General features: G+C 39.9%; 1 protein-coding gene across 2 annotated transcripts in view; it reads right to left on the bottom strand.

Annotated features, from left to right (window-relative positions):
- Positions 1-18422, bottom strand: part of LOC146718446 (talin-2) — a 100340-nt gene that overhangs the window by 36988 nt on the left and 44930 nt on the right. For both annotated transcript variants that reach the window (XM_085451637.1, XM_085451645.1), the window contains exons 3-19: positions 17049-17220; positions 16115-16212; positions 13809-13938; positions 13495-13647; positions 12139-12281; positions 11678-11805; positions 11460-11523; positions 11247-11351; positions 7979-8134; positions 7071-7172; positions 6575-6651; positions 5679-5859; positions 5416-5529; positions 5170-5278; positions 4192-4400; positions 3145-3243; positions 2430-2597 (exon numbers count right to left, since the gene is read on the bottom strand). In XM_085451637.1, the coding sequence (XP_085307763.1) occupies positions 2430-2597; positions 3145-3243; positions 4192-4400; positions 5170-5278; positions 5416-5529; positions 5679-5859; positions 6575-6651; positions 7071-7172; positions 7979-8134; positions 11247-11351; positions 11460-11523; positions 11678-11805; positions 12139-12281; positions 13495-13647; positions 13809-13938; positions 16115-16212; positions 17049-17184 (2172 nt within the window). In that variant the 5' untranslated portion in view covers positions 17185-17220. The remainder of the gene's footprint in view (positions 1-2429; positions 2598-3144; positions 3244-4191; positions 4401-5169; positions 5279-5415; positions 5530-5678; positions 5860-6574; positions 6652-7070; positions 7173-7978; positions 8135-11246; positions 11352-11459; positions 11524-11677; positions 11806-12138; positions 12282-13494; positions 13648-13808; positions 13939-16114; positions 16213-17048; positions 17221-18422) is intronic.

Raw genomic sequence — 18422 nt, forward strand, 5'->3', positions numbered from 1 at the left:
GAGGATTGGCTTTGTAAATGCAACTATTCAGATTAGGAGCCGGCAGGGCATTTAAACTAATTAGAGACATGTGGGCTGTACAATTACAGATGCACAAATATGATGAGGGCACAGGGTATTTATCAGTGCCTTAGCGTATACTGATTTTTTTTCCCCCACTATAAAAATGGAAGTTTGCGCTGCAGAAAAAATGATAGGAGATTCTAATATTTGAGGAAATCATTTAGTTTTTATTAAATCTACAACACGGTTTTGTGATTATATCGCAAAGAGGAAACCAAATGCAGTCTTTCCCAAGTGTTTTTCTTGTAAAATTGTAAGTGTAATATTCACATCCAAGACAAAATAAACACCAAGAAAATCCCCATTATTCAATCATCATTTCTAAAAAACAAGCATCATATTTAATGTATCTCATGGAAATACTGCTTGATGCGAGCCATTTAGTATAGCTTTGAAAACTTCTGTCTGAAAAGATTACAGAAAAAACAAAATAAAACCGCAGGGCAATTTAAAAATGAATCCAGTACATAGTTTACACAACCAAGCACTGACACCGAGTACTGTCTGCAGCACATGTAGCTGAGTAGTATCACAACTGAGGAGATGATGGCATTGCTTAAGTTTTTGAAATAAACAATTAACCCATAATTTTCCATATTGTACACACAAAGAATTTTGTTGGATCTTCACTATAATATATATAATATAATAATCTCTATCTGCTTGTTTATGAACTCTTCCTGCGTGATTAATAGTTAAGCCAAACTTAGTACACAGGTACATCTTTGGCCCTTAAGGGTTCAAATAGGGTGCAAATAATTACATCATCATGTTGCCCAACAACCACCAACCAATGAGCTGAAATGACCCATTTGCAACATTTATGTATCTGTAACATCTTATGAAAGCATTACATCCTTTTAATTTCTTGAAAATAATGTCTTGAATCCATAAATCGTCAACGTTATTTATATACCGAATCACATTGCCTGGCATCCACCTAACAATGTACTAGCGCAGGACCTGAGCATTGGAGGGGATCAACAAAAATGGTTTCATTACGATACTTTCTCGCTCCTTCTTATTATGTATATCAGTTTATAAACAGACCAAACAATACTGTTGCATGGGCATGTACTAGTATATTAAAATCTGATCCAGTAAAAGGACTAGGATGTTACAATCCCTGACAAAGCATTGCTTTAAATGGAGAAAATCTTGGGGGATGGGTGTCATGAGGAAAAGCAGCCCAGAAACTTTACCCGCCGCACACATTGTTGTGTGCCTCAAGTTTCGTTCTTTTACCCAAGCTAATCTGCCAGTTTTCCTTGGTTAGGTTTAGGGATTAGAGATCTGATCTTAGTAGCTAAAAATTGGAAAACTTGTACCTGGCAGACTCTCTTTGTAAATCATTCAACATTTCCATGTTTTTGTCTTTCCTTTGTTACTCATGTTATAAGCTCTTTTAGCTAGCAAACCCAAAGCTACTGTCATTCAGAACATCAAATCTGACCTTAATATCCAGCATCTGCTTGACTCAGTTAAGGACAGAGTTATGGGGAGTGGTCACCAAAAACATGCCAATTAGGTTGTTTTTTTAATGGATTAACTATATATGAACCTTATTATAAACATAATAAATGTAATCTTTTTCGCCAACACTTGCAGTCAAAGTAAATGACGCTTACAACTCACAACCTCCACTACTTTGTTGTATTAACTAAAAACAGGAAAGAAGTGGGAGTATTTATGTCTGTTGGTTTGGTCCAATATTAGTAATGCTGGATGTAAAATAAAACATTTTCTTCCATCGGCTGTGTGTGGGGAGAACACAGTGAAGAGTAAAGGAAAGACAAGTGATCTGTTTCACACACACACACACACACAAAAAGACTGAAAAAGTTACTGATCCACATGTCTAAAGAAGAAGAGACAGACAAGAAGATATCATAATTAATACTATTTCCGATGTTCAGCTGATTCAGGTATATCCTACATTAATTCTCTTCAGGCTGTAAGGGGGCAATCAACTCCCCAGGCTGTCTTTTCCCCCCCATTTGGCTCACATAGTTTTGATTATGGAGCGTGGACAGTTTAAGCTAAACGCAATGAATTGTTGTCAGTGTCACAGAGGGCCGATGGAGCAACGGAAAATATCTCTCAACCAGGAGTGAGATAGGAACTTCCGTGCTAAATCCCCTAACATTGAAGATCTATGTTTAGTTTATGGAATACATGCAGGAATATTAAAACAGCGGATGATATTTCAAAGTTGTATTCCTTAAAAGCCAGTACTGGTGTAGGCCCAAAAATGTAATATCGATCAAGTTTTTAAAAATATATGATTCATGCTTGTGACGACCGGTGAAGGAACAGAGCTCTTCACTTTCATTTCATATCACATCCAACAAAGCATATTCTTGTACCTTGGCACATGCCACCAGCTGAGAGGTGGACAGGGCACACTGTGTGGCTGCAGCAATGACCCGGTTCTGAAGGACGGTGTCCTCTGCAACCTGGGCCACATTCTTGGCCTTCAGCACCAACATGGCTGCTGCATTGGCCACTGCTTTCGCCAGATTCATCAGGACATCCTGTAAAGCAACAAACATAGAAAAAAAACTTGGAAATCCACCTCATTAGCAACATTATGTACCTGTACATATATAACATTTGATATAATAGCCATAAACAAATGGAAGAAATTGCAGCAGCAGCATCTTACAGTAGAAATGAACATTTAAACCAACACTATTGTGAAGCAAAAATCAGCGCAGGATTGTCTGCAGTTATATGCAACTAAATAAATCGCATCAAAGCTTCTGCCTCAATAATCCAATTAAACACACATACACATTTAGCCACTCCACATCTGTTCAACTCATTAACTGAATTGTTGTAAAATGCAAAACAAGCAAAAAACGGAATGTGTTTAGGAAGGCAGGCTAAAGAAGAGCTTCATTGTATCTAGATTAAAAGCTAGAAAATCCTTCAACTCAAACCGAAAACATGGTCAAAATATGGAACAATATTTTGGTCTTTTTCCCCTGGATACAAGGCGATTTTGATTAAGTGAGTGGCAGTTCCAGAGCATTGACTTTTCTCTGAATGCAGTGAGGTGATAAATGGCTGCAGTCTCACCTGAAACCTCTCGTCTGTCTCGTTCTCTCCAATCTGGCGCAGGAGGTCTCCGCTGGCCTGACCAATGCTGCCTGCTGCTGTCAGCACAGTCTGTCTTGGCTGCAGAAAACACACAGGATGTGAAACTGTATTTAAACACCCGGCAGCATTTTATATCTTGATTTGTGTGTTGTGTGCGTTGGATCAGTAGCATCTAAACTCAAATCTACAATTCACCTTTCCAACTATCCGCATGCACAGCGATGCACACCTGTGTAAAGCTTAATGGTTTTCAGTTAAACACTGTACAGTACATAGATTATTTTTTTCAAACAAATTAACAACACATCCTTACATTAAAGTCCTTCAAACTAACTCCAAACTACGTGCCGATCAGCTCGGCTTCAATATCCCGTCTTTATTCAGATTCACCATAACAATTTAGTTAGTTAAAGCTGTCAAGCAGTGGAAGATGGTAATATAATTAGGTTAGTTCAGGACCAAGAGAGAAAATAGATTATTCAGAGACGATCCATTGTCTCATGGTAGAGCTGCTCTGTGACCAATTTGATTAGCGTTTTTTAGGTTGCCCATTTGGACTGAAGAAAAAGCTCCACAGGCACATACACACAAAATCTGGCATTTAATGGAGTACAAATGGTGAAAAGTTTGCTTGATGCTTGGAATCCAGAGTGAGGACTCATTTTCACACATTCTCCATTTTTTATGCCTCTATCAATGTGGCTACCCCTCCTCCTCCCCCTCCTCCCTCTGGTCTCAACACAGTGTGCAAATTTGGTCCTCCCTTCATACTTTAGCTTCTATTCTAATACCTCCTTTATGTCCAGACCTTATTTGACTTTAAACCGACAACCAAAGCTGACCTTCCACATATTACATATGCAGTAGACAATATTAATGCATACACAATGCTCCTTTTTAGCTTAGTAGCCATCGGTTTTGCCGCAGTAATAGATATGGCACTAAAATGTAAAGTAAACCTAAATACTGAAAGAGCTTAAATTGGTTTATTTTTATATTCTTAGAGTTTGGGGTGCTTTCGCTCACCTCTCCAGAAGCCGGCTCCACAGCCTTCAGCAGGTCAGATACGGTCCCTGCAAGTGTCCTGGCGGCCTTCATCAGGTCGTTGCCTCCTCCTACGTCGTCCTCCATGAGTGCAGCCAACAGCTTCACACCCTTTGACATTTCAGTCAGGTTGGAGGATATGGTGGTGATGGCGCAGCCCACTGCTGTGTAGTCTGTGTCGGTAGGATCGGCTAATTATGATTAAGAATGAACAGAAGAGAGGAGATCAGGAAAATATACAGTCTCAGAGAAGTGATTATAATAAAGGTACCCCAAAACGAAAGATTCACAGAGTCAGTCAGCTAACTATCAAAAGTATTTGCCTTTAACCAAGATTACAGACTTTGCATAATCACATAAGTCTATTTCAGCTGAGAGAAATAAGCACAAAAAAAATAAAACAACCCTAAAAAATAGTGAAGAAATTGGGAACAATTCCCAAGAGCATTAAGCTGAAAAAAACCACACCAATAAATGATTTTCAACATGAAGTGGCAAGACTGGCACAAAGCCAGCCGACACCTTCAGCAGCGCACAGTCTCCAAACCACAGCAGGATATGAGAAAGCTATTAGACTTTATACAGGTTCTACAATGATGATAATGAACACCAGAGTGATGGAAAATGTCTCCTTTAAAGTCACTAATTGGCCAAATAATTTTAACTGCAAGAAAATAGCGCCGCTAACACTGCCTCGTAAAAGTGTGAGCACCACTACTTTACAGGCCTTATGTAGAATTCCCAAAATACCTAACTGTGTTTATTTTAAATAAATGTCAGCACTGAACAGTGTATGCCAGAGACACGCTCTACTATTAAGACTGAAATGAATTATATTTTTTCCTATAAGCTAGACTAAATCCACGCTTTCTTAGTGGACAAACTGATTCATGTTCTGAAGACGAAATTAATAAAGAAAAGCATTATCAGATTGTGCTGACTCCTGCCAGAGCCACTGACCAGCCGTGAGGTTGACAACAGAGGCTGTTCCTGCAGTGATGGCGTCGACTTGGGAGTGGATCTCGTGTTTTGACTCATCCATCTTGTTTTGGATCCACACCTTAGATGCCTAAACAGAGACCACAAATCATCACTGACACATGTAAAAATACTACAAACATGATTTTCAATAACACATCTCATAGACATATTACTACTATTACAATATCAGCATATATATTAGAGTTCAAGTGCAATGCAGGGTACCATGTCTTGTCCCAGTGGTGGAAGGTTGTCCACCTCCCCCAGGTCTATCTGGGCTTTCTGCACAGCTTGCATGCTGGTGTTGATGGTTCCCATCAGAGCTTGTTGTGCTGAGCTCTGCACATAAAGATAAAAACATGTCACCTTACACTGCGAATATTAGACTGATTCTTAAATTCACTAGTTAATGTGTGCAGCAGCATCGCTACAACCACCTCTTATACGTGCGGCTTTAACAGGGAAGAAAACTTTACAGGCATCATTACCAGTGGTGGCATGTGTCCACGGTGCATCTGACCCATTGTGATCTGCTGCTGAGGGGATGGCATGGTACCCATGCTAAGTGATTCTGCGCCGATTGAGCCAGAGCGGATCACCCCTGGCAGCGCCACAGAGCCGTGCTCCACCCGGCCCATACGGTTAAACTGCTGCTGAAGGATGGTGGACCTGCAAATATGATGCATGTAAAACATTAGTCTTCTCATACGTGCATTTGTGACTGTGCACAAAGCAGAAAGATACTGAAAAGTCTTTGCAATGTGTACATCTGGCAGACAAAGGTTTGTTTTGTTTTTCTGCAGATAAGGCCTTCCAGAGTTTGGCTTACTATGTCTTTGTAATATTAAAGACGATTGCCTACAGCCAGTGAACAAGTCTGGATAAAAGCGGGCGAAGGAGGAGAAAAAAAATACAATAACAATTGCAACAAATACTCTCTCGGTTGAAAACAGGAAAGCAATATCAACTGAGGCATGAAAGGAAAAGGACTTCAGTTACACGCCGAGAGTCCACTGTGGCTCGGTGAGCTAATATACATCTAATAAGGAAATGTTCAGACAGAGCCTTTGCCTGTCCGGTGCAGCAAAATTTCCTCACATAATGATTATCTTTCAGGATAAGGAAGTGAGGTTCTGCGAGATGGATGTCTGAGCTGTGGTCACAGGCGGCAGAGAGACGGAAATAAAGAAAGACTTAATCTTGTGCTTTGTTCAAATAATATGAGAACGCCTTGTACCGTGCTATTGTGCTCACAGTCAAAGCATCATCATACGACCGTTTATACTCAACATATATTTGAATACAACTGGGCTTAAATAAAGACTGCTGATTTATGCTAAACAGAGGCTACATTGCCACTTTTGTTCAGCAGGAATGCACATACTTTTTCGGGGATACAGACTCCTCGAGCATTGTTGACTCCTCGTCACCTTCTAATCCAAAGCGATCCTTGCTTTGCTTCTGCAGGAAACAAAATAACAGAACAAAAATTTGAGTGACACAGAATTGCACACTTGCACAGGTTCATGACAAATTAGGTCATTCAGAGTAGAATACAACTAAACCTTGAACACACCTGTGATGGATGGTATTCTAACCCCCAGAAAAAGGAGGGGACGACAGTTCTAATGCCTATAATAGTGATAGGTAATTGTGTTAACCATGGAACCTCAGCTGTTCACTCTAAGCTTTATTACCAGCTCCTGCTGTATACCGGTGCCACATGAGCCTTTCCACATGTGCTTCTTTTTTATTTAAATGGAGCTGTATGACACAGTGGCTGGGCTGTGTCTAGTATCAACAGATGTGAGAATTCATTTGTCACAGGAAGATATTGATTCGCGAGGATTCATCAGCATCTCCAGAGATAAATGTCTCACCTTTTTGAGAATGATGTCGATGTAACCGGCAATGAGCTGGGAGATCTGTTCCCCTTCAGTGGTCTGTACAGAGTAGTAGCTCTCTTGGTACTCCCCAAAGTCCTACACACACACACACACACACACACACACACACACACACACTTCATTGTGGATTGTAAGGAAAGTAACCACTGCAGAGTGCGCTGTGCAGGCTAAGGATTTACTGCAAGGATTAGAACACTGGTTGACATCAAAAAGCTGCAACATACAGAGAATTGGATTAAACCAACAGCAATCTTGGGGTAGACGTTTTACAGGACACTGAAGATTTCTTTCAGCGGAGCATTGCAAAGGTTACTTCCACATGTATTGTTTAAAAAAAGGACTAAGTAAAATAAAGAGTTCTTTACACTCGCGCACTTAAAATGCTAAACCTTTCCACCATGACATCTTCCGAAAGCTGCAAATCAAACCTGAAATCACAGCGTCACGAAAAACACGCGGACTAAACGGCAGAGCACTCTGCCGAATTAACAGCAGGAAAGAGGCTGGGTTAATTTAATTAAGATGTTGCGTCTTCCAGACCTGCAAGATTAGACCCATGTTGCTGACACAAAGAAGGGATTTTGACACTGACAAAAAAAAGAAAAAAGTCTGTTCAATATCTGAAGTGCACCAGGGCCAAAAAAAGCCATGCAGGCTGAGCGTAACAGTGATTGTTTGCACCGCAGGAATCGTTGGGTTTACCGTGAGCCTGTCACTCTTATTTAGCATTAGCGACAAGATGCTCAGTGCAAACAGAATGAATAAAAGATAAAACACACCCCCCAACAGAGCCAGCATATCATGAAGTATTCAGAGCTCCTGCTTTCTGTAATAAATGTGCTACAAGTCTTAGGCTTAAAGGTAGAAAATGTGGCTCTTACCAAGGTGAAGCTCTTGGGTGATGCTGCCCACCTCTTCACAGTGGTAAGTGGCCACTCTTGAACTACATCTTTGGTCTTCTCATCCACTCTCATCACAGACTCTTTTGTGATACCCAAAAGCCGCGGCACCAGTTTATTCTTGCTCTTCATCTTTTCCTGCAAAAACAAATTTGAACCATGTAAACTTTACAACACTGTCAAAAACCACAAAATATAACTGAGGGTATAAAGTGCGATCAGAGACATTTGAAGCACAGGGCAGATTAACAAGTTAAGCAAATCATGTAAATTTATCTTCCTCTCAGCACAAAGGTCTAATTTTTCTGTCACAATGATATGTCAAGATGGGTACTTATCTGTTCAACCAGTGGGGGGGGGAAACGTTAACTTTTCCCAGTTAGCAATTAAAATGTTGCATCTTAAATCTTGTCTTTATCTGCCTGTCAACATCTTTCAACCTCCTGCTAGATCTCCTGTATTCACTAAACCTTTAATGTTATACTTAAGTTGCTTCCTAAGCCATGAAGCATTACATTCCCCCCCCCCCCCCCCCCCCTTTTTTTCTCTTCGATGGAAAGAGCAAACATTTGTTCGGGAGCTGCAGTTAGAGAAGAGACACAAAGTGATGGACTGTGACACGAGGGGCAAAGAGGTAAATTGTGCAAAAATCCTGAGGGGCCTGTAAACTCACTGGGGCCTCTGCAGGTTATAGGTAGTGATGTGCGATATCACTGATTTCCTTTCCGATCCGATACCAAGTAAAATTCAGGGTGGTATCGGTGATACTGATCCGATACCGATACTCTGTACAAAAACTTAATGTTTCATTGTATTGCATAATGCAATATATAATTGTATTATGTAATTGTAATAATAACATAACCATATTGCTTCATAATGATTAGAGGACAACTTGTTTTTATTGCTTAATAATGCAGAATAATCATATAGAAATAAAAAAACAACAACCCTGAAGTTGTGAGCTATTTGAGCATGTTGCCTGCCTGCAGCACTATGAACTCCGCGAGAGACGTCTGTCTCCCCCTAGCAGCACCTGCCCCTCTCCTCTTCAGTTCGCCTCAACATAAGCTCATCATATTCTGTGATATGATTTACTCTGAGGTGTTTGACAAGGTCAGTGGTGTTGCCACAACACCTCACTGTCTTGCCACATATATCACAAACCGCGTCTTGGCTGTTTGTGGAGGTAAAATACATCCACACATGACTCTGTTTGCGCTCAGCCATTGTTGTGAGTGTGCACCCTAGGGGCTGCGACACATTTATACAGCCGTATTTCGCACATGACTATGAAAGGCGTAAGAGGAAGTAGTTCCTTCCAAATTAGACAATCCGAATGATATAGTTTCTTTCTACTGCGTTCATTTTAATGGAAAACTACAATTTTACCCCACAGTACTAAAATATCGATATTATAATATGAGAATCGATTCTAGAACATAAATTGCTGGTATCGGAAGAATCGATATTTCAGTATCGATCCGCACATCACTAGTTATAGGTTAGAGACTATCGGCGGATTTTTTTTTCCCCCCCACGGTTGTTTTTAAAATGTTTCTGCTCCGTAAAATTAACCTTAGTGATGACAGACAACAAAAGGTGAGCAGATATAATGGCTATCTATATTTTTATGTATAGAAGAAAGGAATACACAAGCCACTCGCTAAAAGCTATTGAACCAATACAACACAGTAAGGCTGTTCAATATAACAATATATATCAGATGACGATATAAAAACGTTTGTTTCGTGGTGTCGCAAAATGAACTGTTTACAGCAACATTTTTTCATCGTTTTGATGGTCACTGTAGTGGCTATATTAATTTCTTAAAGTTCTCTCTTTCTCTTATATTTAATATAACCACACAAGCGCCTGTTTTTATGCGTTTTGGTTAGCAACAAGGACGGTAAAACCACCGCGTGTCCGCTTGTTTATGTTCCACATAGACCTTTCACAATGAAGCTCAATATCCTGTTGAGACTTTTCAAAATAAACTGAATCACGTGAAAGAGCAGATTATTTACGGATGAGAAGTAAAAAAAAAAAAAAAAAACCTCACAAAGAAAACGGCCGTTACAACTTATGTCTAAAAATGTATAGTTTCATGCATGTGTTAAAGCACTCGACTGCAGCTACATGACACGCAGCTGGAAACACTTCCCGCAAGTCGAGCTGTCCGAGATTCACAGAATTTACAGAAAATGTTACATTTTTGTGATTTATATCGTTATCGGGATGATAGAATTCTTACATCGGGATATGAGATTTTGGTCATATCGCACAGCCCTACAACACAGTGTTTTTTTGTTTTTCCTTTTCAAAAAACAAAAAAAAACAAGATACATTTTTGCTCTTTATCCTTTCGTGATGAAAGTTATTAATGAAAAGCGCAAGTGACTTGTCCCAGTAATACCAGGAAATATCCAATTTTCTACTAGAGCGCAGCGAAGCTGACAGGAACAAATGATGCAAATGGAGATTTCCATTGCAGGATGTCCTCTTTGTCCTAATTACGTGGGGGGAAAAGTCACTCTGATACTCTTGTCAGAACAGTTTTATAGGTACTGCATTTGGAAGTCTGCAAATTGCTCCCATCAGCTCGTATCTGTTGGCAGCTGGACTTCTTCAAGAGATTCAGTATCGCTGGTTTACCTGTGCAATGTCTCCTTGTATATCTCATTCACTCCACTTCCTCCCTACTCACTCTGAAATAATCTTAGTGCCACACTCGGCTGCACAGACAACATTTGGTTTCCTTCCAGGAACACACTGAACTCCCTGCAGAGGAGGTGCTGCCAGTGTGTGTTTGTATGTGTGTTAGCGAGAGAGGTGTGCAAGGGGAAAATGCATGGCAAACAAATCACAAAAGGGTTCTTGCTTTTGCACGCAGCGCATTCTTTCATCTTGAAATTTTGGTTTTTTGCAACAGGTACTCTGCTTAGTTTAAGGTGACATAACGAGCTGCGAGAGTTCAAATAGGAGCAGACAGTTTATACAAGCAGAGTCCACCATCAGCCTCTTTATCCAGTTAGCACCAAACCCAGAGGACAGATTTCATGCTGTGAAGATAAAAGGCTCCGACTACAGTTCGGATAATTCCAAAATCTGCTTCCTATTACAATAAATAAAAAATAAAAAGGCAAGTAGAGAACTTGAGGCTATATTTTTACTTTTTGAAGGAATAAAATAGGGCATTGGTACTTCAAACATTTGGTAAAAGGACAAATGGATGATTTTAAAAACTTACCTTGACGAGGAAGAAGGAGACGCCGTATGTCCGCAGAGACCGCGCCAATTTGACATACTTTACTTTTGCCTCAATCTCGGTCATCTCGCCACAGTTCTTGTGCTCCTGCAGGTCAGATTTTTCATGTATTGATTTTCAGAACACTGAAAATCCCCCCGTTTCACGCTTGTGCACCAATGTGTACATTTATCAAAAGGGACAACACGAACACACCTGGAATATTTTCTTTTCAGCTCCTCTCTGCTTTATGTACTCTTTGGGTAGAAACTCTTTCAGGCTAGAAAAGAAAGGAAAAATAAGAAGCTGAAACTCATGAAAAAAGTCTGAACTCTCCTTTTGTTGTTTCCTTTTCTGTTTATTTCTGACAAAAAGAAAAAAAAACCCTAATATTTTACAAGTTTTTCCACAGACGTCATGACACAGATGCTTACTCCAAGAATCCGGGTTTGTGTTTATGCTCTATGTGAGGTCCAAACTGGATCTGTGCCTGAATCCCTCCAAACTCGCAGGCCTTATCAAACGAGACCGGGTGGGAACCGTTCAGGATATCATCTCGAGCCTAAAAGACAAATTAAAACGGTCAGTAATTAACTGTAGACATCAAGTTTATGACTTTATTTTCCACTGTATCTGTTTTCTAGACTTGCATAATTCTTAATTGATCAAAAAAAGCCAGCCGTGTGCACATTTTGTAGCTGCTTGTCACCATTAGGAGACAAGAGAAAAATGGATTTTACTGCATATCGTCTGCTCACATCCTGTTTTACTCAGGAGAGGAGAGACACTCTTATCCGAGTGTCTGTTTTTGACACTGGCAAACTGCTGCTTCAACAGTCATGAACTGCTGAAATGAAAAATGAGAGGAAGACATATTTAAAAGTAAGTTCCAGACCTGTACGTAAAGCAGGTTGAGTTGAACTGGGTCTCTGGAGTCTACATTCTGGTCAGAGTAGAAGAACTTGCGTCTCAGGAGAAGAGTCTCGTTCTCGTCCACTCCCTGCTCCCTGAATGTTCTGCTATGGTCCAGCCAGTTCACTAAAAAAATTAAAAAATAACAAGTTCATAGAAATCTCTTGTTAAAGAGGCATAGGTCTATTATCTTTATTTAATGTTCACCATATACAATAGCAAGTTTGTTTTGTGTGTGTGGTTTATTTATTAATTTTTTTTTTACAAGTATTTGTTTTTGATAAACACCAAATTGCATCTTCACATTCGTGGCTGGAAAAAGCAAATGTAAATACATTTTGCCCAATTAAGAAAAAAAAGGGCCACCTGTCATCTCTGTAGCAAATTTCCTCATTTGTGGCACGTGGCCCTTTTTTATAACTCAACTGTTTAAATTGTGCGAAAGCATAAAAGTTCTGCAGTGTTAGGGGCGTGGCTGCTTTAAGTGGCAGGTGGGTGCTGAAACAGGCAGCTGCTGTCTGCTACGCTGTAGCTAAACTCATAACAGTGTTTGCAGTGCTGGAGGCTCACTTTGCAGTTAACTGTACTACAAGCCAGTTTAACTATTTACCTATATGTTACTTAGCACTAATAAACAGGTATCTGTGGCTATGGATCCACCTTGCCACCCAGGTTTGGTAGGGCTGCATATTCCTCCAAATACCGTAACTTTTGGCTTCTGAAAGCTAAGACGGCTAAAATGCTAAATTGAGGTTTAAAGATGGGACTTCAAACCTGCTGTTCATGGTGGCTCCATCTTTGTTTTATATACATTATAAGCTTATGGGACAACAAATGCTGCAAAGTGAATTTATGGACATTTATTTGGATTTGACATCAACTATAATTACCATAAATTAAACAGACTATGGTCCCAACCAGACTAATCTACATCCCCTTATTCTTGAAATACAAGCAAGTCCATCTTTCCTGTCTCTATTCAGTCCTTCCCAGGTGAGGCTCACCTTTATTACAGAGTAAGGCTTTAATCTTCTGCTATATGTGAGGGAGTAAAAAGGGAAGGAAGCAGTGATTTTGCACACAGGCACAGAATAACAGCTGCATTCCTATCTTGGATGCAATATAGGCAGGAAGTGAGATGTTTTGACCTGGGATCAGGAGTTTAGATTTAGTACTCCCACATTCCAGTGAAAGCTGGTAGATATCGCAGAGAGCTGTGAACGTGGGCTACTAAACTGCCGCTTTCCATATATAACATGTTTCTGGTAAAAGACTTCACTTTAAAAAAAAAAAAAAAAATAGGGAAAACTTGTGTTTTCATTTTCTTTCTTGAACTCACAGTCATCGTCTGTGTGAAGCTTGGCTTTCAGCTTTTCCATCTTCCTCTCGTCTCGCAAAAGTGTTCTGTCTTTCTTCAGGGTACCCATGCCATCCTCCTTCTTCTCCTCCACCGTCTCCTGGATCAGAGAGTATTCCTCGTAGTTTGTAATGCCTGGGGAAAGAAAGGATTCCCATCAGAGATAGGAGGAAAAGGATTTCACATGGAAAGATTATTCTTTTCTTGTGTGTGTGTCCATAAAGGTTCAGCACAGATTCAACAGATTTGTAACACAGAGAGGATTGGCAGCACAAGAAAACAAAGATATGATGTACCTATTCTACTGCATATAGTCACAAGCAGCTCTCCCACTGTTTTGGAGTCGTCCACCATGATAGTTTTGACAGCCCCATCCAGCATTTTAATTTTCTGTGGTCTTTGCTTCTTCTTGTATTCAAGAATATCCTGGTTGAAAACAAAAAAGGTAGAGAGAGGGGGAAAATGTGAGTAAAATGAAGAAAGAAGAATGAAGGGAGAGAGAGAGAGTCAAAGTAACTACTTAGAAAAAGATCACAAGCATCCAGGTTGCGTAGAGAGAGGGGAGAATAAAGGCCAGAAAACCGTATTTAACGGCTGCCTATCACAGCCTGCTGCTCCCCTCCAATCTCAACAATGAGACGAGATTTGGTTCAGAATAATTGGTCACAGTCATGCCTTCTACCTGGGTTGCCTTTGGTAGATTTAAAGAGGAGAAACCATTTAGAGCTGCAAAACCACAAGCACAAATGTACCGAGGGGCTGTGATATGCAGTTAAATAGAACACCAGAGTGTATCAGGCCTTTGGCAGTGAGAATCAGAGCCTCTGAAACAAGCTGGCAAGCGATCTAAAGCTGGCTATAGCACTTCTTTAAGGATCGCTTTTAAAATCTTCTTTCGATGTTCTCAGTGTCTTGGTTCCCAGTTGTAGCTTATGCTTTTATTTTCTCGGGGTGCTTCTTTGTTTTGTCTTCCTGTGCATGATGTGTGTCTGAATGAGATTTTTGGCAGCTGTTTCAATTTCTCTTTAGTGAATTTATGTCGATCGAAAATGTTTTTTGTTTTTTTTTTAAAATTCAGATAAAATGTTTAAATACGCTCAAACAATGAAGCATTTTGCTGATATATTCAACACTGCAAGGCTTTAACTCCCACTCCCAGTCTTAATGCCAGGTAACAGAAGTATTGTTAGCAGAGGCGGGAAGTAACAAAGTATCAAGACTTTGAAATTGTATTTAAGTAGAATTATTTTGTCCTTCCTACATTATAAAACAAGTACCTCTAACTTTGTACTTCTTATATTTTGAAAACAGGCTTGTTACATTACATTAGGTAACATCTGAGGGGAGATATTTCCTGCCATTACACACATTTAAACAAAACTAGACAATATACTGGTGGATCAATCGATGGTTACACACTTAAAGGGGAGGGTGAAAAAGACAAAAAACAGGAAGAAAAAATACATAAAAAATACACAAAATGATATGACTTATTGTACTACACTCAGGGGTTATGGTCGCAATACTTCTGATTCTAACTAGCACTGCAGAAGCGGAGTGCGCATGAAGGGAGTAAACTCTTTTTCTTTTAAGTGACGGGTAATTTCAGATTTCTGGCAGCTCACCAAATATCAGCAAACACACAAAGTGCTGGTCTGTAGTTTGTCACACAGTGTGTCTGCTAACTAAATGTTCAGCTGCCGTATTTCCCAGGAAGGGAAAAGAATGAGCTCTAACTTTACAAAGAGATGGAAAGATATAAAGCCGGACAGCAGAGGGAGAAGGCAGCTACTCCAGGACATTTGATAATGTGGAAATTTAAAGCCTTTTAAACACATATGGGATTTATAGAATAATCTTGCTTTTTTCATATTGTGAAATATTCTGCAAATCAAATTAAAGTGCAAAGGTTTCACTGATCTGTTTGCAGTAATGCACCATGTTGGATTGGTGCAGCAAAGCTGTGCTGTTCATAGTCAATGTTATGTTCCATTGAGGGTAAATTATATTTAAGTTGATGATGCTGATTAGATTCACTCACTAAATTCCACCTTTATGGGAAATCAGCCATGATAACTCATATAATATCTGCGTATATTTGCTCAGGTGTGGTGGCAAAGTCACTCATCTATAATGCAGGCAAAGGCAAAGAGAGTTTTTCTCCGCTTCAGTTCTACTTAACAGATGTTCAAGCTGAATAAATTCATTAGAATTCGAATTTAGGTTGAAATGAGATTCACATTCCTTTGTATTAATATTATTTTTTATATTAGTATGGTGTTATTATGGCAGGAAGTTCAGTTAGCCTTTTATTTATTTGAGTTAAACCAGTACTTCCAACTTTTACAACTGTATTTTTTTATTTTATTTTTTTAAAACACAAGTATCTGTACCTCTACTTAAGTGAAGAGTGTTTGTAATTTTGCTACCTCCAATGATTAGAAAATGTGTGAGACGCTGGGACCACCAAGCATCAGTTTATGCTGTTTATGACACAGCGTTATTCACATGCGTGTGTGTGTGTGTGTGTGTGTGTGTGTGTGTGCGCGCGCGTCGCCCCCATGATGCCAGTTATCCATAATTCACGGTTACATTTATTTACCCCATTGCGGAGCATGTAGTAATCCAGCGTCCTTCCAGATTCCAACCAGATGCCTTTTCTGGGGTCTTCATCCGAAAGAAACAGGCCATAGTCTGAAGCTGTAGCAGTGAGAAGAAACAACTCTACTTTAGACATTAAAGAACTGAAAATGACTCCCTAGGCCAGGATCAGATTAAATGACATCAACTCTATAATGACCCCTCTATGACAGCATTCACCACATGTTCTGTAACAATGGTCATAAGAGCGCAAGGCAAGTCTGTAAACATGGAAAATCAAAAGAGGGATGATGACTTTGGTGCTGCTGAATGGAACAGATAAGTCAGACCTGCTACTTGTGTAAAATGGAAAGCTAGCATTGGGGTCATGGAAGTAATGGCAAAAATTTCAGATTCCATGGTTGCTTAATTCAGTGGTTCTTAAACTGTGAGACTAACTTTGCAGAGTAAAGAGCCAATGAAATTAATTTTAACACGAATGTGATTTATGTAAAGCAAATTAAACACGATTTAATTGTCATATTGACATTTCAATCGCTGGATGTCAACTTGAATCAGTGATTGATACACAAAAACAAGTTGTTGTGTTTTTTGGGGGGGGAGGGAGGGAGGGTCTGAAAGAAGGTTCATGTCTGAAGAAGTTTGAGACCCACTGACTTAATCAGAAGCAAAGCAGCCAAAATTGTGACATAATCTAATCCAAGCATTAGTTTATTGACTGCAATCCAATTTAAAGCAGTGTAAATGACATATAAACCTACCAAATGAGACTTTAACGTCTCTACATTTTGTAAATCAAATATTATCTAAGCCACATTTCCATCATATTGCTTTTTGCTGCAAAAGTCTTCACCACAGCCAGTAAAGTTTATACTTCTCTCTTTGTCTTTACAAAGAAAACCAAGTTTTTGCAACCAAGTAGAGTTAATTCTCACCCTGTCCAGTTTGAGCCTCTGGGACCCTCTCTCTGATGATCCTGCAGGCATCATAGACAGCTGTGGAGGGCTCAAACTGCATCGTCTTCACAACGTTGCATTGCCGCACGCAGATTTTCAGTGACAACGCCACCATCTTGCCAGGCGGTGCGGGCGAGCGCTGCAGCTACACCTGGCAAAAATCAAAGAGGTTGAGTTTATTAACAAGGCGCGAGTCTCAAATTTGAGCAGAGGGAAGAAACTCGTTGAACAGGATAAAAGAGCCAGATGGTGAAGAAGAAGAATGCCCCTTCAGTTGTTTTGGAGGGGAGGGTCTCTGAAACACAAATCTCTCTATGCTGCTTTTATATTCTAATATTTCTAATATATCCAGTGTGGCACCACTGTGGTGCTTCATGCACGGGAAAATGCATAACCTAAGCTCTTGTAGTATATCACTCTTTCATAACACATACTTAAGGAAAACATCTCCTTGCACCATCATAAACAATGAAATTTTCATGCTTCATAAAACAAAAAGGAGCTAACAAATTTATCACTTTTTGAAAATGGCCCATCTGGTCCCTGCTGGGGACAAAGAAAAAGTCTCTTCTCTGTGAAAGATTTAAAACTAAAGCAGAAAAGCAGCAACAACAACAACTGGAAGCAGAGAGGCAGCTCTCTACAATTGTTTTCATACTAGGTGGGTAAAACCCGCTTAAGTCGTTGATGTTTCTTTGCCAATGGGGATGGGGGGGGGGGGGGGGGGAGCAGCAAGAAAAGCCTGCATGAAATTTCCTTCTTCAGAAAGGAAACAGAGCAATTTCCAACTTATCTAAGATAAAGTCAACATGAGTCCTACATTGTTGAAATAACAGAATGCTTGATGTTCTCTTGCAACACGCAAACCAACAGTGTAAGAAAACACACGCTGTCAATCATCTGTCCATACATTTTTTTTTTTAAAAGAAAAGAAAAGAAAAGAAAGACAATACTGAGATGAAATAATGAAAGTCCTCTCACACACTGCTGCATTTTTATCTTAGATGCTATAAAAATGCTTGCTTTAACAATAGTTTTCAGCGTGTAACGTGCAATTTTAATCCATCTTAGACAGTTTTATGTCATTAGAAATGCACGAGGAGGAGGAGGATGCTCGTACACTTTCAGATTCAACACTGCTGCGATTCACAACTAAAACAGAGAAAAGGGAGAAAAGAGCCGTGACCTCGCTGACAGAGCACATCCTGTCTGTCACCAATGAGAACATAGGAATACCCTGTGGCACAGGAGAGTCAAAGGTCAGAGGTTAGCCTGGGCCATAGCTGAAGTACACAGGCAGCTTCCCCTCTGCTCCGCTGGCCTCTAACCCTGACTCAGACTCTCAAAATCTGG

This window comes from Copadichromis virginalis, linkage group LG1, assembly GCF_057382275.1.
Source record: "Copadichromis virginalis isolate Kocher_CV1m ecotype Utaka linkage group LG1, C_Virginalis_male_GT1.1, whole genome shotgun sequence".
Taxonomy (NCBI): Eukaryota; Metazoa; Chordata; class Actinopteri; order Cichliformes; family Cichlidae; genus Copadichromis; species Copadichromis virginalis.